Source organism: Mytilus californianus, unplaced genomic scaffold, assembly GCF_021869535.1.
Source record: "Mytilus californianus isolate M0D057914Y unplaced genomic scaffold, xbMytCali1.0.p SCAF_4, whole genome shotgun sequence".
Classification (NCBI taxonomy): domain Eukaryota; kingdom Metazoa; phylum Mollusca; class Bivalvia; order Mytilida; family Mytilidae; genus Mytilus; species Mytilus californianus.
Window position 1 is genome coordinate 71255009 of NW_026262690.1, and position 26499 is coordinate 71281507.

Genomic DNA, 26499 nt, shown 5'->3' on the forward strand with positions numbered 1-26499 from the left:
AATTGCCAAAAATTACTGAAATCATCAGACAACTTCTAGGAGTTATTGCCACTCAATGCAATTTTTGACTAATGCTATTGCTTTTGCCAATTATCTTGAAAACAATGATGAGCAAAAAAGTAAAAATGGTTAGCGATACAAGATCTACAAAATTGTCAAGGTGACCAAAACTATCAGACAAAAACCTGATGAGAGATGTTTCCCTAAAATTATATTTTATGTACAATGGTGTGATTGGTTTTAATAAAATTTGCTATAGAAGCAGCACCATAATTTATTTCATAAATAATGTCATACACCAATCAAAATGTCAGCTAGGGCACCACATGTTGCCATTACAGTCTGGTAATTCTTTATGAGCTATATCCCATATCCAAGGACGATCTGTAAACAAAAAGTTTATAACACAGTCATCCATCTTAAAAATTCTAAAATACTCTAAACTTCAAAAATCATACTTACTAATTTCAAGGGCAATTAATCCTATAATGAGTTGTCTGATGATGATTTAATCAATTACAATGTTTTCTGTAAAACTTTTGAAAACATTACCTCAAATTCATTAGATTCTGGAATGGCAAATTGCCAAAATATTTTCACAAATGTGAAGAAAGTGTGTAAAATCAGTCCTATCAAAATCACTCACTGACTTACCTTCCTTCTGATATGGCTTTAGTGGTAAATCATATGGCAACAAAAGTTTATCTGTATCATTGATATCACTGGAGACAGGAATTGATTTTTTACTTCCCTGTATAAAAGTAAGAAAAATAAAACCAAAATAAAAAAACTAATTTCAATCATATATTTGGTAAAGTAAAGAATAAGCATGAGATTTTATTCTTGTACATGTATATACCTCATGATCATTGATTAATGAGATTTAATATTAGGTAGCATCAGGATATTACTAGCATAAATAAAAGTTTTTTGATGAAATGACTGTTGCACTTTTCACATTCAACAAAACATCACACTTATTTCTGAATTTACATCATTTAGTTTGTTTACATTTTGCCATACAAGTTTTACATAAATCTTATTCAATAATGCAAATTTTTGTGTGTAAATGTTACTGATTTGTCTTCTGATATTTTGCATGGTATTACAGTGCTGCAATAAACGGTTACTTATTGCACCTGATGTTGTAGTAAACAGGGTCATGATTCAATGCATCTGTTTTATGCAAGGCTTAACTTTTACCAAACATAGCATCATAAATTCATATTTAAAGTCATACACACAGGGTTGAATTTGCAAATATTTAAAAAAAAATATATAAAGATTTTACACTTTTAATGGTAAAGTTCAAAAACAAATGCACTAAAGTTCAAGGTATATGAAAAAGTTCTTTGTTCATTGCCTGAATCTCCAATATGGAAAACACATTCAAATCCTCTGATATATTCAGGGTATGTCTGTGTATGTAATTTATACAAATGTTTTAGAATGTGGATTGTTACCAGGATGTTTATCTAACATTGCCAATATTTATCATCTATATTTGTTTGCTTGATTGCATGCATGTAAATTAACTTACAAAGAACTTTGGCAAGAATAAAACTCCAAGTTCATATGACCTTATCATTAACTGACTTCCTTTTTTCTCCAAGGCTCCCCATGCTGCCTTTGACAGATTAGCACTGAAACATTTAAATCAAGTTTACAATGATAACTATTATGTAATATTTCAAATAAGAAGCATATTATATTCTCATGTTAGTTTTAAAGTTAAAATATATATATATGAGAACAATTACAAGACAAATTTGACTATTTTTTCAATTGACTGGTGCTAGCTCAAAACAATGGATTCAATTCTAATTCATATAAGAGCAGCAATCTGACAAAACATTCATTACAGGATTCTTTAGCAACAACAGCGATTTTGTTTCAAACTTTGAAACGAATTTGATGACCTTGACGTGACAAAAGATTGGATGTTGGTCTATCAGAATAGCTGTTAACTTAGTATCAAATCTATAACTGCATATTCATGGTCTCTACTGAATTTATAGTGAGCTGGCTTACTCTAATTGGAAAACTTTGTTACTATAGTTTTTAATTTAACAAAATTTATACAGGTTTTTCTAAGAAATAACTAGTTATGATACAGAAATTAAATAATACCTTGTAACAAGGAACCAGGCAACTTCCTGTGATGTAGGTGAAGGTCGGCAATATGATTTAATGTGTGGCATTGCTCTACTTCTTCCTCTTCCTTTTGATATCCAATGGCTGTAATTGTAATGTTAGGAAAATTGTAAATTTTGCACTCATACCACATCTTCTTATATCTATAACTCATTGGTTAAATTAAACATTACTGACTTCTGATGCAACATAAGGCTTAACAAGTAAAAAATAATATTACATTAAACAAAAGAAACTAGTAAATAGAACCTTTTATAATGAATCTACTGCAACATAGAACAGAATGATATATGTGTAATATTTCTTTGATAATCTTTCGACCTTATTTTTGAAGATGGAGTGTAAAAGTGGCATTAATCCTGATTTTGACTGAAACTATCATATAAAAAAGTTAAATCACTACCTACACAAAACTAGAGGCTCTCCAACATTGAAGACGAGAACAGAATTCATGACAAAAGTCTCTGTTTTTTTTATCTTGTATTGCTGATCATTTAGTCTGTTTAGTTTCTCTCTATCTTCTTTAGTTTTTGCTCAAAACACAAAACAGGGTAAAAAAATCCTCATTTAAGACCAATCACTCCTATAAAGAGTGACAGTCTACTAACTATATCTGCAAAATTTGACTTGTTAGTAGATCTTGCCTTGCTGATCATTTTTGTGATTTAAAGTGTCCATTTATCTATTATAATTTTGATCATATATAAAGGCAAAACGCAAAAAAAAAAAACGTCATTAAAGGGCAATAACTCTAATAAGACGTCGACTGACGATTTCAACCATGCGAACTTATTTGTAGAACTTGTCTTGCTGATCATTTTTGCAATTTAAAGTTTCTCTCTATCTATTATTGTTTTCAATATAGTAGGCAAAAATGAAAACAAATGGTAAAATTTGTCATTTAACTCGTAAAAAAAGTTGTCCGACAGTTTTGATGTTTACGGACAACTGGTAGAGCTAAACATTCTGGACATTTTTGCCCCTGTCAGATTTTCTCTATTCATAACGGTTTTCAAAATAAAAGACAAAACTTGCATTTTACCTCTATGTTCTATTCTAAGCCATGTCGGCCATCTTGGTTGGCAGGTTGGGTCATCTGACACATTTTTCAAACTAGATACCCCAATGATGATTGTAACCAAATTTGGTTAAATTTGGCCCAATAGTTTCAAGATTTTTGTAAAAGTTAACGGACGACAACGACAGACAACGGACGACGGACGCCAAGTGATGAGAAAAACTCACTCCACTCTGTCTCTGAATCAACAGAATTTTAAATATTTATTGCCTTGCTGATAATTTTATTCTTAGTTAAACTGGATAGATACAGACCAAAAGACTGCTTCAATTTTAGCATTTTGCTGTTTTTATCAATTAATGGTGATTCCTGATCAAATTGTTTCTATAATGTAGATTTACTTACTGGAAGTAAGAATGAAGATATGTTTGTTTCTTGGCAACATTAATACTATATGGAATAGAGGCTCCAGCAGGATAACCTTCTAAACTGCATCTTACATTATCTTTTGTTGGAAATATCTGTAATTAGATAGCATTAACCATGAAAAATACCTTAATTTTTAATTCTGACAAAGTTACCGCTTAAATTGTAACTTGCGTGATCTTTTGTTGTAAATTCTATAATTAGATAGGGTTAGCCATGGAAAATCTCTTTTTCTTCTAAGAAAGATAACCTTCTGAAATTATCTTAAATTATCTTGTATTGTAAATTCTACAATAAGATAGGTATAGCCAAAGTAAACTAATATAGGGTACAAAAGAAAGAATGCAAAATGGTTTAAAACAAATAGCATTTTAAAAAAGAAACTGACATCACTTGTTCATGTTCATCATCAGTACAAAGAATGGCTTTGTTATATGTTTCAGTCAAGATAAAAAGATAAATGGAAATTCTAAAGAGCTACCAATGGACATTATTCCATTATCTCTATATGCCACATTCCCAAAATAAAATGTAGAAAGTAGTTATAAAGGATTTAAAAAGGTAGACATTTGTATTTATAAAAACTGTAGATCTGTGATGAAAAAATATCAACACATGAGCTAGATTAAATGACCAATTAAAATGTATTAATGACCTACAAGTTTCAAATCTATTGTTGATAATGGTACACAACTAGATCCCTCTACAGTTGCCAGTGACTGTAAGAACTCGGTGGCAAGCCAGACATCTTTAGTTGCTCCTAATGATCCAATACTGGAATATTGACCAATCACAGGCCAAGATTTCACAAAGTCTTTTTGTGGTCCATGTGTATTTAAAACTTTGCGTAGTCTCATGTGACCAAATTTATGTTTATTTTCTGCCATATGTCTGCCTGGAGATGAACCAATTATAACTACTCTAAAACAAAAGTTTGATTAATTTTAGTCTTCTTTAAAGATTAACATCCTATGTGTTTTGCACATATGTGTGACAGAATGTTGTTTAAAATCAGAAATGTTTATATACTTTTTCATATACTGTATTCATTTATTTTCGTGGATACCAATTTTCCTGGATTCAGGAAAACTATATATTTGTGGGTACATGTATTTGATTTCTTGGATTTGCCACAGTTTGTATACAAACCTTCAGAAAACGTGTACTTTGATGACATTTTAAATTTGTGATTTACCTTTACCCACTAATACCAGAAAATTGGTTTCCAACAAACAATAATGAATCAACAGATCAACAGTATATCTGTTTGGGGTAATTTTTGTGAAAACAGATTGCACTGCAGTAAATTTATAGTTAAACCTTACTTAGCTGTGTTATCTGGTCATTTTCATGTGAGATACAAAATTAAATCTTCAGGAATAAAAAATTATATTATGTCAAAAAGGAATTTTAAAATAACATACTTAGCACTGGACATATCATGATCTGCTATATTTTGTTGCCAGTCCTTCAGTTGGTAGGCTTTATAAGATCCTATGTAGTCTAACAAATCTTTCTTGAAGTTTGTTGGTGAATCCCCTCTTGAGTAATTACTTTTATTCTCCTCTTTCTTTAACTTTGGAAATAATGGACTTATCCACATTCTAAAAACAGAACAAATAAAAAGTTCATAAAAAAAGGCAATTAAACAAAAACAGGATTAATAAATAAGACACTGATATATTGGCCATTCTTTTTCTTTTGACACATTTTTTTATTAAAATAATGAAATTTTCTTTAGTTTAACCATTACTATAAACAGGCTTTCTTTACAACAAATTACATTTGGAGGTCTTCCAATTCAAATTTAATCAAATAAACTACTATACTAAATATATTGCTATGATGTGAGCTTTGAATGAACCAATTCAGATATTCAAAGACAGATAAGTATATGTGTAACCTCAGCATCCTGATTAAAGATGTTTACAATCATCAGGTTGATAAAAAAAGTCATTTCCCATAATACAACATTTCTGACAATACATGTATAAAAAAGAAGATGTGGTATGATTGCTAATGAGACAACTCTCCACAAGAGACCAAATGACACAGAAATTAACAACTATAGGTCACTGTATGGCCTTCAACAATGAGCAAAGCCCATACCGCATAGTCAGCTATAAAAGGCCCCGAAATGACAAATGTAAAACAATTCAAATGAGAAAACTAACAGCTTAATTTATGTACAAAATAATGAACGAAAAACAAATATGTAACACAGCAACAAAAGACAACCATTGAATTACACTCTCCTGACTTGGGACAAAATTATTTGTTACCCTTGAGTCTTCTGGTACCAATCTTTTTCTACCAAGTTAGACGTGTGGATAACAACTCTCATTCCTTCTTCATACAATAGTATCATCATCTTTCTACAATTATATAAACCAGTATTACCCAGAATGCAATTGCTTCTCTCATTCTGTCTTCAAACAGGGTTATCATCATTTTTTCTACAATCATAAAGACCAGTATTACCCCAGTGCTCAATGTAAAATGCTATTTATCTTTTTAATTTCTACACTGCCAACAAAATGAAAGACACCGATGTGACAAGAGGCTGCTGGGGCAAAACAACCCTACAGCCAAAATTTGTGGGATTTTTTTTCCAAGTACATTTTTCTTATCTTTTATTGTTGGGTCCCTTTATTTCCAAATTTTTTCTACGCTGGGCCTACTTTTTTCAAAAAGCTGAATCTACCTACAGTGATAAAATTTATCAGTCAATATTCCTGCAATATTTAAGGTTGTGACAACATAAAAATGGGAATATTTAAGACTTCATAAAAACCTTAAACACCTTTATTATCATCACAAAACTTGTCCTTCATTTTTTTATGAATCTAAATAAACCAAAAGAATTAATTTTGCATGATATTGTAGATTAGTTTCTTAAGATGAATAATTCCATTCATAAAAATAATTGAGTAAATTTGGGTTTTTTTCTTCTTGAATAAACCAACTCTATTTTTCTTTTAGGTAAAGCTACAAAAGTACTCTTCCCCAAAACAAAATAAGAAAAGAAAAATCTTTGCCAAAACAATTTTTTTTAGTACACCCTCAAATTCCAAATTCTCTAAATTTTCAAATTCATGAAAATGTTTTTTAATCGCCAACAATATTTAAACAGCCTCCTCTTAAAAAACATACATGTGTAAGAAATTATTAATTTTAGTATATTTTATTTGAATCTTATGCAATGAAAATATTAAAACATGTAATTGTGATTTTTATTTTGTTCAAAAGTACAAAAATTTAAATAGAATGTATTGAAATATAAAAAAAATCTGTACAACTTCATATTATTTTATACTTACGTGTGATGTGTTCCATATATCATTTCTAATCTTGCCTACAAAGAAAAACATTACTATATATTTGATTTTTTCTTTCATGACATTTAATCGAAATCAATAATTTGATTGTAAAATCTATTACCATGACTACTGTAATACTGAAATGTTTGTGTGCACTTAAGTTATTTTTGTGATTGTTGAGCAATGGAAAAAAATGTGAGATTTATTATTGTGATTTCTGGAAATGCTGTATATAAATAATGATATCAAAATTTAAAAAAAAAAATTGTGAAATCTATCCTAATGCAATTTTCACATTATAAAGACATTGCAAAAATTTATTAAGTGAACTGCATGCATCATTTATTTTTGCTTATTTCTTTCAAATCATATTCAGTATCATCTCCCAAGGGAAGTTTATTTAAAATGGCATTAATTATTATCAAATACAAACTACACACATTAACCACCTTACAACCATAACACATTTGTTTTTAAATATCTTGTATCATATACTGTTTAAATGTGTATACCTGACAAAATTTAATATTGGAGTATTTAGTGGCTTCAATTTCCAAGGCTGTTTTATTACCAGCAGTAAAACCATGTACCAGAAGTAAAGGTTTAGACCTGTAAAAAATAAAGATATACTGAATAATGAAAGAGCAATAATACATAAAACTGGAATAATTAGATTTCTAAAAACAATAAATTTACTGTATAAATTGTCTTGCTGTGCAATCAAAAAATATTTGCATATACACTTTGCCAGTATATTTCATTGGATTTTGCTCTTAATCCACTGTATTAAAGATAAAGTTCAAAGTTTAAGTGATTTTTCTGAACTAACTTCCTGTTAAGTTCTCATCTGAAAATGTTATTGTTCTCTTGATTGAACTAAAAGAGAGAATTGAGTTAAAAGACAAAATTTGACCTTGCCACCTGTTTGCTCTTCATATCATTTAAGTCAGTAATCTTGTCAGTTGTTTTCAACTAAAGCAGTCTGTGTTGAAGGTGTGTTCATGTTTCTCCAACATCTGATATTATTGTATACAGGTAAATAATTTCTTGTTGAAGAAACATGATTTATATGTAATAAGGATTAATGGAATTTACCTATAATTAGAGTTACAGTGAATCCAGTGTAAATTAATTTCTTCATACATACAAACTTTAACAAATTGTTGACTCTGTTTCAGCCAATGACATAGCAGGGGACAGCACACCTAAGTCTACCACAAATCGCATCAAAACAAGGAATGAGCAATATCTCTCATTATCTGAGATAAAGATATTCCATAATGGTCAACCCAGTCATAACAGAATGATTAAGCATCCTTAAAACTTTACCAAGAGATGACTTTAACTTTGCCATGCAGTACTCTTGTCTCAATTTTCAAAATAATATTTTCTTATTTGTCCTAAGACATGTGTAAGTAGTAACTCTAAATCAAGAAAACATAATCTTCAGAATATAGGATCAACCTGAAGATACACATGTATAATCCACATGCAACTGCTGCTGGAATGTTACTGCATACACATGTATTGAGGTTATACATTAAGAGACTAATATGCACCAATATGTATGAGAAAGTTTCTAAAGTTTCAGGATAAATAGGATTACATGCCAATAATGGAGTGAAAGGTCAAAGTATAAGGATAAATGTTTGAAGTCAAAGTAAAAGTAGAGTACAGAAGAACAAATAAGACAACTAGTATATAAACAAACTCTTACAGTCTACATACAGTGTTCTTTTTCCTTCTAAATATTTCAGGGTAAATTGCATTGCATGGGAAAAAGAATATTCACCACAAGCACTTCTATTCTAAAATTCAAACTTTAATCTCAAGTAAAATTACTTGCATGAAATTTCCTATCTATGCTTATACTGATAATGAAAACTATGTAAATTCCCAAATGTGTGCTCTAAACAACATGCTAAAAGTACACAGACTTTTTTCAAAATTTAAAAAAAAAAAATATTTTCCAGGAATGGGACACAGAAGTTCTATAGTAATATTAAATATCACTAATGGAGAATTTGCATGTCTCAACAGGTGTTTCATATCACATGAAAACATATAAAATGACCTGAAAAAATTACAATGGATAAAACAGTTTCAAAACCTGAATTAATCCTTAAGCATAACCTTGAAGAAAGCATGAGGTAGGAGCATTATCTTTTAACTTTATAAAATGATGAACACAATTAATGGTCAAGTTTGGAGCGATACTTGTAAAATGTCTATGTTATATATGTAGTGTTTTTTTGTTTTTTTTGTAATTTGAGTTTGAGTGATTTCCCTGTACCCCATATTGGAGGACAAGCTAGTTTATTTTCTGATTTGACTGACCATATTAAAACATCTGGTACAAGCAAGTTTGATAAAAAAAAAAGGTTACTTTTATAATATATTGTAGTGATGAAATACATGCAAGGCTTTAGCAGATTAAAATTGTTCAGTAAACAAATTTTCCTAAATTTCTAGGAGTTATGATAGCAAATTGAATTTGGTTAATTTGTGAAGGAATTTGTGCACATTGCCCTACAATAAGGCATCAAAGGGAAATAACTGGAACTCAAATTATGTCAATCAAAATATATCTCCATTAACTCACTTTTAAAGCATTATCTTATACCACAAGTTTTAAAAAGATAACTATTAATAACTAGAGGCTCTCAAGAGCCTGTGTCGCTCACCTGATTCTACTTTGGTTTTGGAAATCATGTAAAAATAGATTAAAATCATAACAGATACCCTAATAATGATTGAGGCCAAATTTGGTTTAATATTGGCCCTGTAATTTAATCAAAAGCAGAAGACTTTTGTAAAGTTTACAGAAATTACCAATAAATTCATTGAAATTGTAGAAAATGACTTTAGAGACAATAAATCCGACAAGATGTCAATTGACAATTTTGCTCATGTTGACTTATGTGTAGATTTTCTTTTCTTGATATTTTTGCAGTCTACAGTATATTTCAATCTATAAAGATACATGTATTTAGGTCTTCATCTTGGATGATGGTTAGGCTACAAAGTAACAACACTTGGTCAGCACTTCATTAGGAACATTCATGCCATCATGGCATGTTTGGTTTCATTCTATTCAGTAGAAGAAAATATTTGTATGTATTTCCCATTGGGTCCTATGTTAAACTAAGCCCCCCTCTGGCGGCCATCTTGAATGATGGATCGGCTTCAAAGTAACAACATTTAATCAGCACCTTCAGGCCATGTGAGCTAAAAAGGGAAATGTGATTCCTTTCATGAAAGGGTTAATCTTAAAAATTCTGTCTGACACATAAAATAAAGGATGTATTTCCCCTATAATTGAATCAGAAAAAATGTCTAATTCTAAAATTCATATGACAAAATTATATATAAAGATGACTCATCTTTTAAAAGTAATCCATTATTGTTTTTCTGTTTGCAGTCTGTTCAAAATAATTGCTTGGATAGCCTTTGTCACAACAGCTATTTCTCACATGCAATGTGTAAAAAATGCCAACCTTTGGAAAAGTATTCAATATCAACTCAAGTTGGTTGAAAGTTCTGAGGGAAGATGTGACTGTGGATCCCAAGATTTGAGTAAGTAAATATATATATATATCTAAACTTTCCTATAAAAGATACACTCAATCAATGTAATGTAATGTTCGTCATTCATTTATTAAGAGGGGCAGGAGGAACTTTTTCAGGAAGTCAGGATTGGACCTTTATTTTGGGGGGAATTCAGGATTAACACCTATCTGGACTCAGTAATTAAAAATTAATTTTTCAGGATCCAGAAAAGAATGCTTTAATTTGGGGGGGGGGGGGGGGGGAATTCTGGATCTTTTCAGGAATTGGCGATGACATCCCCTCTTAGATACATACAATTTCCTATAGGTCTGTATGAAGAATTTGTAAAGCTCACTGAATTTAAGTTTCCACAAAAAAGAAATTGGTACCCACAAAAATAAATGAATCTACAATACCTTTATTACAATAAATGACAAAAACTGACAGTCTTGGTTCCTTACTTTGATCATTTACAATTACCAATGCTGTGAATAAACAGCTTTGAGCTCTACCTCCACCTTTCTTCAAAGTGAAAGTGAAAAGTAAAATGAAGACAAATAATAAAACAATGCTAATCAAAATAACAACAAACATTCTCGAGTTTAATGACCATAAGTTCTTAAATGACAATTCAAAACTGACAATTTATTGTATTCATATGAACTTACATCGCAATATCATTAAGCAGTATTTTTAAATTTTCATGAACTATCTTACAATGTATTTTATTATTTATTTTAGACAGTCATAAAATGGTTGGGTTTCTAGTCAGAAGTTCCAAGCACATACAAAATTTCAACGGAGTAGTAGTCTATGATACAGTCATCACTAATACGGGCAGTAGTTACAATCCTTCTAATGGAAACTTTATCGCCCACTATGAAGGTCTATATTTCATTTCATGGACAACACTTACGGAGCCTAACAATTACTTCATTACTGATTTGATACACAATAGTAAACAAATTGTGAGCAATCACGCTTCAGCCAGAGGAGTATCAACAGAGTATATGACAGCTACACAAAGTGTTGTACTTCAATTAGCAGCAAAGGATGAAGTCTTCATAAAATCACGTGGGACCCAAAAATCTTTGTATGGTCAAGGTTATTCTACATTCACTGGTTTCAAAATCTAACAGTATTAAAATTGTTGAATAAACATAAATGCAATTAATTTTGTATTTAAGTTATTATTTTCTTTATAAAAAAAACAGTTATTGATATGAATAAAGAGATGTGAGGTAATGTCAAAGAAAATCAACTCAACAATACAAATAACCAAAAGACATCTAGAAGTCAAGATATAGTCTTCATCAAAAGACATCTAGAGGTCAAGATACAGTCCTCATCAAAAGACAGGTGTCTATACAATACAGACAAAGCATAAATATACATGTCAAAATACCAAATAATAAAAGTCATTAAAACAAGTAAGAGACTTGCAGCAGTTTATCTTGAAATCACTCATGTCCATACAATATAGCCACAGGACTTTGTGTCCCATAATCTTTAGAAGGTTGTTTGACATGAACATTTCTGTACTTTAAACACACAGGTGCAAATATTGTTCTATATTTTAAAATTGAAAATATGTATCCTATCTTTTTGTCATCATTTGTAAACACATTTCAAATGTAGGAGAACTGTGAATAAACTGTGGAAGGCAGATTTCTGGTCACAGCTGTTTAAGAACAAGGTTCACATTAGGCCAAATATGGCCTTGAATTTCTACTTTATCATAAAATTTCTAAATGGCCATAATTTGGTTCTTAAATAGATCTATTTCAAAAACCTTACTACTAGGTTAAACAAATCTCTTCATTAGAGTACATTATAGGCTTCAAAGTCAGCACATTTTGGGTATATTGTCAAAAACCATTATTTTGATGATATTGAATCCCTAGACACATAAACTTTCTGCATCAGGGGTGGCGGCCAGAGTAAATTATTTTAAAACTGTTCAGAATTATTGGAAATTTGACCAAAACTGACATTACAACACAAATGATGCATACTTGAGGGATCATTTCTTCTATCATTTTTAAAGTGATTTGCCAAAAAGAAGCTATTTTGTTTAGTTATTTAGTTATACATGTATCACAACCCCAAAATGACAAATGTAAAAACAATTCAAAAACGGCCATAAGACTGTTTAAATAATTTTTAATGTTACTATCCTTTATTCCTCATTAGCACCATATCATTTATTAGTAAAAATTATCTATTTATTCCAATGCGGATAAAGTCTGAAATAATACAACTTTTTCGATATGTCACAAACCAGTCAAAGCTCTCTGGGACCCTGTTTAAACAATGTTTTGTGCATGAAACTTTTCAAAGAGACATGTTAGGACCACCAAAAACACTTTCAAAATTAGGATCATAATCTTAAAATTTCAAAATGTTAAGTTTCTAAACTCGCTCCTCCCTCAGCTCAATACTAATGACCTTTGTTTATGTGACACTTGACACAAATAGGAAGTTGTCTAGGTTACTGTTTTTTTTCCGGATTGGACTAAATAGCATTAGGTGCACATGTATTATAAACCACTTTAGAAATAGGGAAAATGCATACATGTTAACAATACCATAACCACAAGAATTCCATCAAATTTATAAATAACTTCAAGATAAATATATAAACCGCAAACCTGACACGAAGCTGGCAAAGTTCCCATAATTGGTGACAGTAGATCATAGTTATATCAAAACTCTTTCTATATGAAATTTATAGTATTTTGGCCTGATTAAAATTGAATCATAATTTCCTGTCCATATGCACATCTACATAGTATGTCCTTATTATCTACACAGTTTCATGAAATTCTGTTGTGTGGTTTCAGAGGAGTTGCGATGACAAACTGTTGCAGTAGTATATTGAGGCCAATAAGTTCAAAGGGGCATAACTCCTAGAAAAAAAATTAATCATAATTTCCTGTCAATATGCACATCTACATAGTATGTCCTTATTATCTACAAAGTTTCATGAAATTCTGTTGTGTGGTTTCAGAGGAGTTGCGATGACAAACTGTTGCAGTAGTATATTGAGGCCAATAAATTCAAAGGGGCATAACTCCTAGAAAAAAAATTAATACATAATTTCTTGTCGATATGCACATCTACATAGTATGTCCTTATTATCTACAAAGTTTCATGAAATTCTGTTGTGTGGTTTCAGAGGAATTGCAATGACAAGAACAGGACGGACGGACTGACAGACAGACGGACAGACAGACGGACGGGCAGACGGACGGGTCAAAAACATTATACCCTCCACAACTTCTTTGCGTGGGTGTAATAAGAAATATACCCAATGCTTTTGTTGACCATAAATGAAGTAATTATCTCCCCTTCATAAGCAATATTACCTGAACTGTTCTGGGTACTGTTTCATTAACCATGGAATTTCAAACATGTAATTAAACTGAAAATAAACAGAAATAACTGTTAAGATGTGCTGCTACAAAATATTGTGTATACAATTCAAATATTTTTCTAATAATAAAAAAGACACTAGTACTTTATAAGAGAGCAAAAGCATGACATCCAGAGTTGTTACTGGCATCAATAATCATATCCGGTTAGCAGATATACTGTGTACCTTTGCAACTTAAAGGTTTCTGATCCTTCAAGTCCTTATTTGAAATTTGAATATATTTGCTCCCCAATATATATTCACTAGTTAACATACAGACTACTGCTATGTCAATATAAATAGAACTTGATTTAAAGATCACTGCACTCACTTAATATGTTTGTAGCTCTACCTTCTAGCTTTTATCATTGAAAGCTGGTCAATTCTTTTTTTAATATCCATACTCATGTGGAAATTTATTTGGTGAGTGCAGTGGAATTATCTGAAAATTTTGTCTCACCACTGAAAGAAACTAGAATCTAAAAGCTTTGGTTATTCACAACTGAAATAAGGCAGTCTAATACTGTAAATAATTCAGAAATTTTTACATGTATTTATTATCCTGATTGTTGAACAATTGACAAAAATGTGAGATTAATAATTACCTTTTAAGGAAATGTTGCTTACAAATAAGGCTATCAAAGTTAAAATACTAGTTTTTATTTTTCAGGAAACCTATCTTGTCACAATTTTGGCAATTCTAAAAGCATTGCATTAATTTTGAGAATTTACAGTTCTCCTATAGGTGCGATACATGAATCTCTGAATACTGTATTGTCCAAAATGATTTGTGTTCTCAAAACTTATAAATATCCAATAACATATAATTTGATTTGTAAAGGTAAGTAGAACTGTAAAATTGTCAATACATAATATACTGTTTGTCAAATAGTCAGATTTTAAGATATGATGCAAAAAGGAAGTAATGCAATATATTGTATGGCACATTATTTCTCATCTGCATTTATATTGTTCATTAAGATGCATGTATTATAACATAAATCTGAATTTGTGAGCAAAATTCATACACTAAATAATAATTATCCCATAAATATACTAACAGACTGTACATTTTGTAATAAGGTGAATGAGGGCAATGCTTCAGATCAATTTATTCTTATAATATAAAAATAAGGAGATGTGGTATGATTTCTAATGCAATGTGACAACTCTCCGACAGAGACTAAATGACATAGAAGTTAGCAACTATAGGTCACTGTATGACCTTCAACAATGATCAAAACCCATACCACAAAGCAAGCTAAAGGCCCTGAAATGACAAATATAAAACAATTCAAACGAGAAAACTAACGGCCATAAGACTGTTTAAATAATTTTTAAGGTTATTATCCTTTGTTCATCATTAGCAACATATCATTTATCAGTAAAAAACAGAATGATCTACCACTGTTAAAATACATGTAGTCAAAATGCTGATATAACCACAAGAATTCCATCAAATTTATGAATAACTTCAAGATAAATGTATAAACCACAAACCTGGCACGAAGCTTGCAAAGTTCCCATAATTGGTGACAGTATATCTGAAATAAAAAACTCAGATAATTATAGTATTTTAAGAAACCCATTTAAAATTTTTGAAATCAGCTATTTTCAAGCACAGGTTGACATTAATTAGCATTTTCTGAGTTTGTAAGTTGAAAATAAATATGTGATTCAAAAGAAAGGTGCTGTCCATGAAATCCTTAGAAATTAAAATATGAGCACGAAACAGCATTTTAAATAGCTGTTGCTTCACATAAGAAAACATGTTCTTCAAACAATGAGAAATTGCCAAATATATAAAAGAAAAAATGTCTTTCATCTGTATTGACCAGGTTTATATATTATTATTTATGTTTAGAATTGATTTGATACACCATTTTTCATTCATTAGTCTGTTTATATCAGTTGTTTTCAAATCGTTTGATGTTATTGAGCTTTTAATTTTGCCATTTGGGTCAATATCCCTCATGGACCTTGAGATGAGGAACACAGATTTATGACTCTCATTAAAAAATTAGTCCGCCATACAATTGTGGAAGCTGTGATTTTAAAAATTGACATAAATGAACTAGGACTGGTGTTTTATAGAGCTGATGTGATGTGAAAAAAAGTATAAAAAAATAAACCTGAACAAATAATTACAAAGGATATATTTTTTAATGATTTTTATGGTCAGAATTTTGGGATTATTTCCTGAGGAGAGTGACATTTTTCACTATCTTTCGGGGTTGGGCACTTGACGGGAAAACGAATCACACTTGCCACCCCGAAAATCGCACCACACATGTGCAAGTGTCTCAGCTTCAAAATGAGCCATCATACATATCCAAGTTTACGATATGGCCTGAGCAACAGAAGAAAACATTAACATTACCGCCTATGGAGAATCTATTACGCATATTGCCCCATTGAATAAGGGACTTTCCTTTATGAATTTTCCATGACGTTCAGTATTTTTGTTATTTTACTTTTTTCTACTTAAGGTGACCAAATGCACAGACAATAAACATGTAACGATAATATCAACTAATTTGTGTGTATTTTGAAACAATTTCCAGTTTCAAATAAAAGGGTAAGTTAGGTAATGTTCCCATAGCAAAAGTAACAAAAATGCACTTTGTCCTGCTTAGCATACCCCCACACGTAATTCAAAGTATCGTAAAACAAGAAGTATGCGTTTGACAGATCTGACACACACATTAGAACTCATCAATGTTGAACTGCTGAACAATTATGAATTCATTCTGTTGAGTAGTTTCTGAGGAAAGTTTTAAGTATATTCAACATATTGAAAAAATCAAAGTATCGGCACACAGGGAGTAGGTATCTTACAGATCCAAAAAGTCTTTGTTGAAACTCATCAGTGTTGAGTTGTTCACCAAATATCAAGTCATTTGATTAACCAGTTTCTGAGATAAGTGTAACAAAAATATTTGTTGGACGAACAGACGGACAGACAGACAATTAATTGCAGTACTAGTATAATCCCCACTTTTAGAGTGGGAGTATAATTACATGAAAGTTGACAAGACACACAGCACTTGTAGAAATGCAAATTATAGATATGTTTATGTCATATTATGATATATGTAGTAAATGATAGATGATATATGACTGATTATGGTGTACATATACACCATATGGTATTGCCTTTAGTACAAGATGAATTACCAATAACACTGGAATTTTTATTCAAGATTAAATATCTTCTCTCACCTTTGATATCCATTGCTAAGACTTGGTTGTATTGGCTCTCTATACCATGGACTTTGGTTAAGAAGAAGCTATATGGTTGACCTTCACTATAGACCTGATCTGGAGACAGACGACCTGTTATGGATATCCTTGGTTTTTTTCTTGGTGGCGATTCTTCTCTGGTTCTACCACTCCCTGGTGTTTGTTGTTTATCATCTGAAACAAGGCATGTTTCCTGAAGAATGTGATTTTATGGTACTTAACTGAAATCAAGCTATAATATCTTTACTTATGTGTAACAAGAGTGAACAATCAGACGTCTCAACTGTATGTTGAAATTCTATTTAATTTTGATGAAGGACAAACTCTACTACATGTAAAGCTATGGTGAAACATACTGTTAGAAAAAAGAATTTATTTTAAGTGAACCGATGAACCATGAAAATGTTTCAAAAGTCAGGAGGTGACTCCATCAAAAAGAAATACACATCTTGTTTATCAAATATAATTAGACTATTATCAATAAAGTTACATAAAAAATTCCTATCTATAAACAACACCCAATATGTATAAATGAACCACAAAAATGAGGTGAACCCTGTTAAACAGTTATGTTCACTTTACAATGATTTTGAAGGTAAAAAAGAAATAAGTAGTTGACCTGTTACTTCAGAACTGCTCTAATTATAAAAGTTCAACATTCAACACCAAATCGTGAAAATTAAGTCAATTATATAGACCTATTACTTTAATAAATAAAATTATGAAAAACTATCATGATTACCAAACCTAATATGATTTTTTAAATCATGAATATAAAATCATGTTTAGGTTTAACAGAGACACTTAAACCTTATATTTATGATTCTGTAGACAAATTACATTTGATTTAATCCTTTTTACATATTATAACTGAAAAATTAATCTTGCCATGTGACTAAACAATGAAATGAAGCAAGCAAACCAACCAGAACTCGATTAGTAATTCTTCACCACATTCACTGAGTTGGCATACCTTATAAAAAGTTATAATAAATGTTAATTTTGTACATAATTAACAAGTTATAATAAATGTTATTTTTTTTATTTAAATAACAAGTCATTATAAATGTTGATTTGTACATAAATAACAAGTTATAGTAAATGTTAGTTTTGTACATTGATAATTAATAAATGGTCTTTTGTTGAAATATTTACTACTATCTGATATGTGAGGCATTCACAATCTTTTTCAATTTTCTCTGATGTAAATAATGATAGAATTATGTGTACATGTATGCAGCATTTCCTGAAATCGCAATAACCAATCTCACATTTTTGTCCATTTTTCAACAATAATACACAAATTTCAGAATTTAAAGTACATAACTAAATCTTATATGTTTATTTAGCTATTTAATTACCTGGATGGCTGAATTCTTGAAGATGAGATGGATTTTTCCTGTAACATTTTGACCCATACTGACAAGGAGGTCTCTTTCTACTAACTGTCTTCTTTTCCTCTTCAAGTAAAACTGTCTGTTTCCTCTTCAACCCACTAGATGGTGAGGATTTATACTCAGAATGTTTGCCTTTCTCTACTGGGCTGTCAAATCTATTTTTAATATCAACATTTTTGGCCTCTGGACTGGAATCAATCTTATCTAACCAGTTTTCTATTTCTGTAAATGACTTAGTTTTTTTCTCAGAGGACTTAGTCAAACTTTCTGATGTCAGCTTTGTCCTCTTGTTTAGTGACTTAGACAAAGTTTCTGGTGACAACTTTGTCTTCTTGTCGATTGACTTAGTCAAAGTTTCTGGTGATGGCTTTGTTCTTTTGTCAAGTGACTTAATCGAAGTTTCTGAAGATGGCTTTGTTCTCTTGTCAAGTGACTTAGTCAAAGTTTCTGATGATGGCTTTGTTCTGTTGTCTAGTGACTTTGACAAACTTTCAGATGATGATTTTGCTGACTTATCTAGTGACTTAGTCAAAGTTTCTGATGATTTTTTACTTTGTTTAACAAATGATTTACATTCGTTTTGTTCCAATGTGGATTTCGATGAGTTAAGGAATGAAGATTTTCCTTTCCCTTTAGAGGTCCCTTTCAAAATGAAATATTCTTCACTTTCCTCTTCAGACTCTGAAATCTCATGAACTTCACTTCTTCTTTTACTTAAAGATGGAAGCTTTACCTGTGACTTGTGTGGCGATTCAGTGGTCAAGTCACTATCCTCTGGTCCAACAGTAATATCCGAATCTGTATCTGATACATGATGACCTCCCTGTGCAGACATAAGTTTAAAATGTCAATTTCTACAAAAAAATTATGAAATAAATAATTTGATATTGATATATATGATGTCATAACTAAAATAACGTCACAAATAAAATCCCTTACAACAGAACCAAAATCGGAAACGTTACATTATTTCGTTTCTTTTTTTAGAACTTAAAATATGTTTGAAATATTAAAAAAAATAATTTATATAGACTTCGTCCCCTTTCACAGGTAATGCCTGCCTCATATTAATTCAACAAGTATTTGAAAAAAATATGGTGCGAACAAACCCAGGAGGCGAAAGTGTGGGGAGCGAACAGACCTGATACTAGATAACAGTAGAAAAATCAATATAAAAATCAATTTACTAATGAACTCAAAATCGTTTACTTTTTTCTAACAGTTGCACTTGCACAATACCCTGTTCCTGTTCTGTTGATGGATGCTGCCATGTTGCAAGTCATGATTTCCAGAAAATTTGTATATATGATTACTAAAAAGAATAATGACAACATTACAAGGAAAAAAATTGTTATATGTCGTCGAAAATAATATTTTGAATACCTCGTCCTCTTTCACAGCTAACACCTGCCTCATATTAACATGAGCATTGTGACATGGCAAATGTACTGGAAAATGCACAAATTCGAAAGTGGTCTTTTGTAGAAGAAAGAACAATTTGTACTTTATCGTTTAGTTTATGACAATTGTACTATTTTAGTTACTTAAATTGACTTCTTCCTGATTGAAAGATTACACCTTTGAGCTCTCTCAAATAATTTAGCTGTTCAGGTTATTATTTTATTTCATTGAACAATCTGTTGCCTTCTCCAAACCAACATGGTTAATGCAAAGGCGCATACATTATATGAGGGATTTGTGTGATTGTTTCGAAGGGAGATGTAAGCAGTTGTCTTTTGTCATTTGAGTTCTGAAGTTGACACTGACAAATTTGATTAAGTTGTCATTAGTTTGTTTTAAAAAACTCACACATGTGCCAAATCAGCATTTGTTTACTATTTATTTTCGGATTTTAATATTTCATGTAAACCTCTAACTATTTTATTTTGACAAACGGTTACCAAAGGATGTCAATTTATATAACAATTAATGATTTATTCAAGTTCATTTTATTCTAATACATAAGTTTTCTTTTAAATACGAAACCATCCAATTGTTAATGTCAACAAAAATGGTGGACAGGAATGAACATTAAACAAATTATTCTAAAAGAAAATGATATTTTCAGATATATAAAAAACTAAAGAAGCCAAAATTAGCAAACTTTGAACCTTTTATTTAAAAAAATAATTGAAGTCTGCATTTTACCTACTTAAATCACCGCATGGTAAGTAAAAAGAGAGTTTAAAGTGCCTTGGCCATGTTCGAACATGCATTTTCCCAGCGGGTTAATTACTTTTGATATTTAAAAACGAATTAAAGACGTCTTGGGTCTGTCAAATAAAATTGGAAACCCATCCAACTAAAAGATTCCTAGATTTTCTATCTTTTTAAAACAGTAATCACAAATTGAAAAAGACACCAACATGACCAAGATGTACAGATAGTTATAATTGTAAAATATTGCAGTTTTAAAATGTTAATATCTAAGAGAGAACTTTATGTGTTGCCCAACACTGCACAAAGCTTTGGCACGAATCCTGGCCCTTACTTGATGTGACAAACGGTAATGTCTAGCTAGCTAGCCCTGATGTTTTATAATTTTCTCTGGCAGTGATACAGGAATTATTATAAAGTTTTCCTGGATGGTTCTCTCTTGGGACTCCAGCTTCCTCCACCATTAAAATCTGACTTCCACGATGTAGCCAATAGTGCTGAAATTGCATACCTGTCAACTGACCCAGATCCTGCGGGTGTGACCCAAGATTTTCACAATTCTGAGGGGTCACCCGGGACACCCGCGGGGTGGCCAAATAACCAGGGAATTCGAAAAATAACCCGTTTTCACCCGGATTCCTAAGCCTTCAGTCTGATTTCATATAAAGTGATTTTCCTTTGAAAATTGAAATCCCGGCAAATTCGTAATTCTTCCTGGACAAGAAGTTCAACTAGCTGTGTTAACTCAAACCAAGTGACCCATTTCAGTGCATGGCTTCACTTGACAGCTTTGGAGTCAAACACACTGTTAATTGACACCAATTACCTTAGCTTTAGGTCGTAAATAATGTGTATTTCAAAGTTGTTTTAAAAACAATTTGATTTACTTCCCCTTTTTTGTCAATTCACAATATACTCCTTCAACTTATGTTTTTTTTTTGTAAAAATTTAAATCTAAAATGAATTGAATGCAAAAAACATATCAGAATAATACTTTTACTTATTTTTCTACCTTAGAACAATTAAAAAATAAAAATTTTGAAAATTACTTTTTTCGTCTATACTTTAATTGTTTAACTTTATTTTACTATATTCTAATTATATATAATATCAACATATGATATTTTCTAATTTTGAAAAGCTGCACAGATGTATGTAAAGAAAACACAAATTGGCACATTGCATGTCATGGAATGAATATGAAAAGGAATTAAGGCAGTGGAATATAAATCTATCAATGGCCTTCAAGTGCAATGAAATAATAATATGTACAATTTTAAATTACTTAACCATGTGGACATGTTTTGGAAACTTTGATATAAATTATAAGAAAAATGTCCTCTAAGTACTGAAATTCAACTCGAAAAGTTTGTACGCGTTATAATTATGACCTGAGATTTCAGTCTTCTATGCAGGTCATGACCTGCATTTTCATTGTCATAGGTTGACAGGTATGAAATTGGCCTTAAACACCAACAATCAATCAAATAAAGATTTTTATCTCTTTGCCAAAAACTCTTACATAGATTCAAAATATTAGATTTAAAGAAAACAAAGGTACAAATGATGGACAATAATATCATCTAAAAGTTAAAAACCAAATACTCTGACGTACATGTAATGATAACTTTTGGATTCCAGTGTATTACAAAAACTTAATATTGATCAATGAACAAATGCATATGCCATTCATATTTTAACAGTATGATCAATACATGTCAAATGTTGATGTAAATAATACAAATTGATATACAATTTCTGATACATATGAATGTACATGTGTATAATGTCTTTTTGGAAATGTATTGGAAAGAAATCAATTGAATGAAATATATGTAAAATAAGTGAGTTTTAAATAGAAAAATTGTTTTTATTTTCACAGAATCATGGCAGAAGTACATATCATAGGACAGATTGTTGGTGCTAACGGATTTCCAGATCATAGTTTGTTTTGTAAATGGGGAATACATACAGGTACATTTGTATGTTAAAATAGAATAATTAAACAACATACATGTACATGTACAATATAGTTGGACTGATGTTTGATGAATTTTGATTATTTAGAAACTTCTTTCATTACTTATTTATATCTAAATACTTCTAAAAATGAATCTTAAAGCTACGTTTGGATGACTGTGTTTAAATTTTATTTGTAGTATATTAGCACTTAATGATAAGTGATAACATTGTATATATATGCAAATTCTACTGCTTCTTTTCAAATTATTTTTTACCTTCATTGTTATTGAACTATAAGCAATGTGCATGATAAAAGTGTATACTTACACTCACCAATGAAGACCAAAAAGTCAAATTCAAGTGGTAGTTGTTAGTTTTTACACTATAAGATATTGTTTCTGTAAAACTTCATGTACCTCTTATATCAATTCAATTTTATAATACTTATAATTGATATATTTTGTATTGTCAGGAGGAGCATGGAAAGCTTTGTCTGGACTAAGAGAAGGGCAAACACAAGTAGATAACCCACAAAATTATGATGAAGCATACTGGGCTCATCCAATAGATGTTCACTTTACAACCAAAGGTTTACAAGGTAATTTTTTCAAATGAAACAATTCTTAATTTTAGTGTCTTTACGGTGAGGGCATTCTATGTATAAAATTCTTTATACTATCTGTCACTATGCCTCAAAGTAGTTTCTTTTCAAAAAGTTTAGCTTGTATCAGCAAAATCTTTTAACATTTAATGGTTTTGTTATTGACTAGTAGGCACACAAAGCGGTATGATTTAAGTACAGTAAGCACTTGCCTACAGTTAACTTGACTTTTTAAAGTTTATTGCTAAAATGAAGGGTATAAAGCTATACTTAAAAAATATTTTCTAATAACAATGCATTTCACTTTTTCTGATATAAGCAAAAGGGGATGTACATGTAGCTATCCAATGAGACAGTTATCCAACAACACAATAAAAAGACATCAGAAGTCCACATACAGTAATCAACAATAGACAGATGTCCATATAAAATGTCATGCTCTTGAAAAGAATAATAAAAATTTAACAAAAACTATATCAGAGATCATCAATACCAAATTCCCTAAATGACAAAACATTAAGATTTTACAAAAAACAACCACTGATGAGGTTCTTGACTTTGAACAGGCACATGGACATGTGATAGACTGTAACTACTGTTGTATTTTGAGATATACATGTAAACCTCCCCCTTTTCAGTTTCTATCAATGGAATTACAATGAATTCATGATAGGGTACTATGATAATAAGTACAAAAAACAACTAAGCTCTATAAACTCTATAATAGATAATAAAACACAATACATGTAATAAACAAAATTGCATCAAGGAATGTTATGATTTTATGAATATATGATTGTCAAGTTTAACATTAATGTTCCATGTAGACTATACAAGACATGATGATGCTTAAATCCTTTAATTTGATAATCTTTGTTAATTGAATTCTGGTCCATGATTTATACTCTGAATTTTTAACCCCATACGGATGTCAAATGAAAATGCTTCTAAATTCATATTTTACCAAATAGCTCAGAAGTCACAAATGAGGTAGACAGTACTTAAAGAAAGCTTTTATGTGTTTCTCAGACTGATGGTATACCTGTTCCACACTGACATGCCATTCCAATTAGGATGAAATATAACAACCAGAAGAAATGGGAATCTGTGGCTAACATTCATTTTGAAATTTATTTATTTTGGCTTCCATATGCCAAAACATATAAAAGCAGAAAATTTCTGAAATTTGAATAAATTGAGATAATGTTTATATTTCAAAGACAAAACAACAAAATAACACCAATACACACTTGTACAGTTCTCTTGTACAGATGTTAGTAGAATATACTTTTTTAGCATTATAAATGGCTTGTTCTATACCACACCATTCAACACTTTAAGTATTGAGGACACTTTTACTTAAAAGCCAAAATGGAGTCCTTATTAACCCACTGCTTGTTACTTAGAAATAAGATAAATCTGTAAATAAATTTTAATTCTTTTTTTTTAGGTTGGCCAAAAATTCATTTTCAAGTTTGGCATCAAGATTCATTTGGAAGGAATGAACTATATGGATACGGATTTTGTCATGTGCCTACATCACCTGGTACCCACAAAATTTCATGTCCAACATGGCGACCGGCAGGAACATTTAGAGAACAAGTTTCTCAATATTTTGTTGGTGGAGGACCACAGCTGAAGAATCCTGATCTGATTTACAGTGGAGCTGATAGATACAGACTAAATACAGTTGCCATGGGCAATGTTCACATGAATATAGGTGTTGTTCTTAGAAACTTTGACAAATATGGAATTGAATGTTGATTTTTAAAAAAAAATACTGATAAAAGTAATCAGTACATTAGTTTCCTTGAAATGTTACCAGAGGCATACACGAATTTTCAATTCAGAAATATCAATAGCCCTTTCCTTAATTCATTTTTGATATTGTGAATTTATTGGATACAAATTGTTTTTTTAAGTCAGCACCAAATTTAAATTGCTGTTCTCCATGGAATGTGATTTCTGATGTGGCATATTAGCAAATTATGAAATTATATATTAATATGATAAATTTCAAACAATAATTTATAATTTGTATCCATAAATCAAATGAATTAGCCTTTGTATGCCTCTATTATTCCAGCAATTATATTATGGTCATTTGGTTAGAACATTTTAATTGACCAAAGTTATAATAAAAAAACCATGTTTAACATTGAAAGGAATGGAGGGTCAATGTTCTTAATTTATTTCTATTATGTACATGTATTATGTAATTATGCTGATAGTGATTTATTATCCAAAAAATTTATTCTTTGATTTCTCATCAATCAGGATTTTCCATTTTAAATTTATCAGTAATTATACAGGCATCATATATAATAATATAACTTTAGTAAGATTTATGATGTATAATTATGTCAGTTCAAGAAAATCCAATAATTCAATTATTTTTTGTCTGGCTGTCAAAGATTATGAGGGTTTCTTTATTTTTTTAATAATTTTTTTTTGGTGATTTGTAAAAGGGTTCACCAGTCAGTCTCCAGTTATAGATACAATGTTGATGTTTGCAAGTGGTGCAAGAATATGGTTGTTTGGAGAGAATATTTTATCGGTTAAATAAATTTTTAAAAAGTAGAAATGTTGTATGTTGCTAAACATGTCATTTCAAAGGAATATCTGTATTGATTTATGATCTTGTCCATGCAAAACTTATGTTACAAACAACAATTGCTTGATAACATGAAAAAGAATATTGTCAATATTTCAACTCTCAAAGCATGTTTATCAACATTTTATATTTACCAAAAACACTGTATTTGAACTAAATAACATGGTAATGGAAAACTTATTGCAGCTTTTGGTGTTGTGAATAATTTCCAAATGCTATACATTCTCTCTTGAAACTTGTATTGATTCAACAAATGTTACATTTATTCTTTTCATACATACAAATAGTTCACATGACAGTTTGAATATATGTAAGTAGCAAATTAGCAATATGTAAAGTTTGTAAATAAATTATATATATTTCAAACATCTTATTTTTTAGTGGTTATAAAGGCACTTTACTTGAAGTGGTTTTAATTGAGTTTTTAAGATATCCAGTAGTGATTGGTGAACTCAATGGATCACAAATGACAATAAACAAGTGTCACAACAAAATGAATCTACCAGAGTAGTAATATCTTTTACTTTTCTGAAAATATACTTATGATTCAATGGTTTTTCTCTTGCCTGCAACTTTCCTTGAAGAATGCAAGACATAGGGATTACTATCTGGAGGTGGTGATGGACTATTTTTTATGAGCTTT

At 30.4% G+C, this 26499-nt stretch overlaps 3 protein-coding genes across 5 annotated transcripts; 2 read left to right on the forward strand and 1 right to left on the reverse strand.

The window, feature by feature from the left end:
- Positions 1-258: 258 nt before the first annotated feature.
- On the reverse strand, positions 259-20368 carry LOC127738439 (tyrosyl-DNA phosphodiesterase 1-like). 3 transcript variants are annotated; one of them, XM_052249683.1, is made up of 15 exons: positions 20332-20368; positions 18487-19376; positions 17105-17299; positions 15383-15426; positions 13836-13891; positions 7431-7527; positions 6919-6953; positions 5881-5973; positions 5023-5202; positions 4258-4519; positions 3578-3693; positions 2131-2238; positions 1541-1643; positions 655-751; positions 259-384 (listed from the first exon to the last, which is right to left on the reverse strand). In XM_052249683.1, exons 2-15 carry the CDS (start codon positions 19355-19357, stop codon positions 311-313), a joined length of 2331 nt encoding a protein of 776 aa, XP_052105643.1. In that variant the 5' UTR covers positions 19358-19376; positions 20332-20368; the 3' UTR covers positions 259-310. The 3 variants fall into 3 exon arrangements, with proteins under 3 accessions (XP_052105643.1, XP_052105644.1, XP_052105642.1); XM_052249684.1 differs by lacking the exon at positions 20332-20368 and adding an exon at positions 19906-20039; XM_052249682.1 differs by lacking the exon at positions 20332-20368 and adding an exon at positions 19762-19827.
- Positions 9032-11641, forward strand: LOC127738440 (complement C1q-like protein 3). Its single transcript, XM_052249685.1, has 3 exons — positions 9032-9068; positions 10340-10494; positions 11209-11641. The coding sequence occupies exons 1-3, from the start codon at positions 9064-9066 to the stop codon at positions 11601-11603; spliced, it is 555 nt and encodes a 184-aa protein (XP_052105645.1). The 5' UTR covers positions 9032-9063; the 3' UTR covers positions 11604-11641.
- A 152-nt stretch (positions 20369-20520) lies between the features above and the next one.
- LOC127738441 (B9 domain-containing protein 2-like) lies at positions 20521-26222 on the forward strand. The gene is made up of 4 exons (XM_052249686.1): positions 20521-20689; positions 22562-22653; positions 23114-23239; positions 24693-26222. Exons 2-4 carry the CDS (start codon positions 22566-22568, stop codon positions 25004-25006), a joined length of 528 nt encoding a protein of 175 aa, XP_052105646.1. The 5' UTR covers positions 20521-20689; positions 22562-22565; the 3' UTR covers positions 25007-26222.
- The last annotated feature ends 277 nt before the right edge of the window (positions 26223-26499 follow it).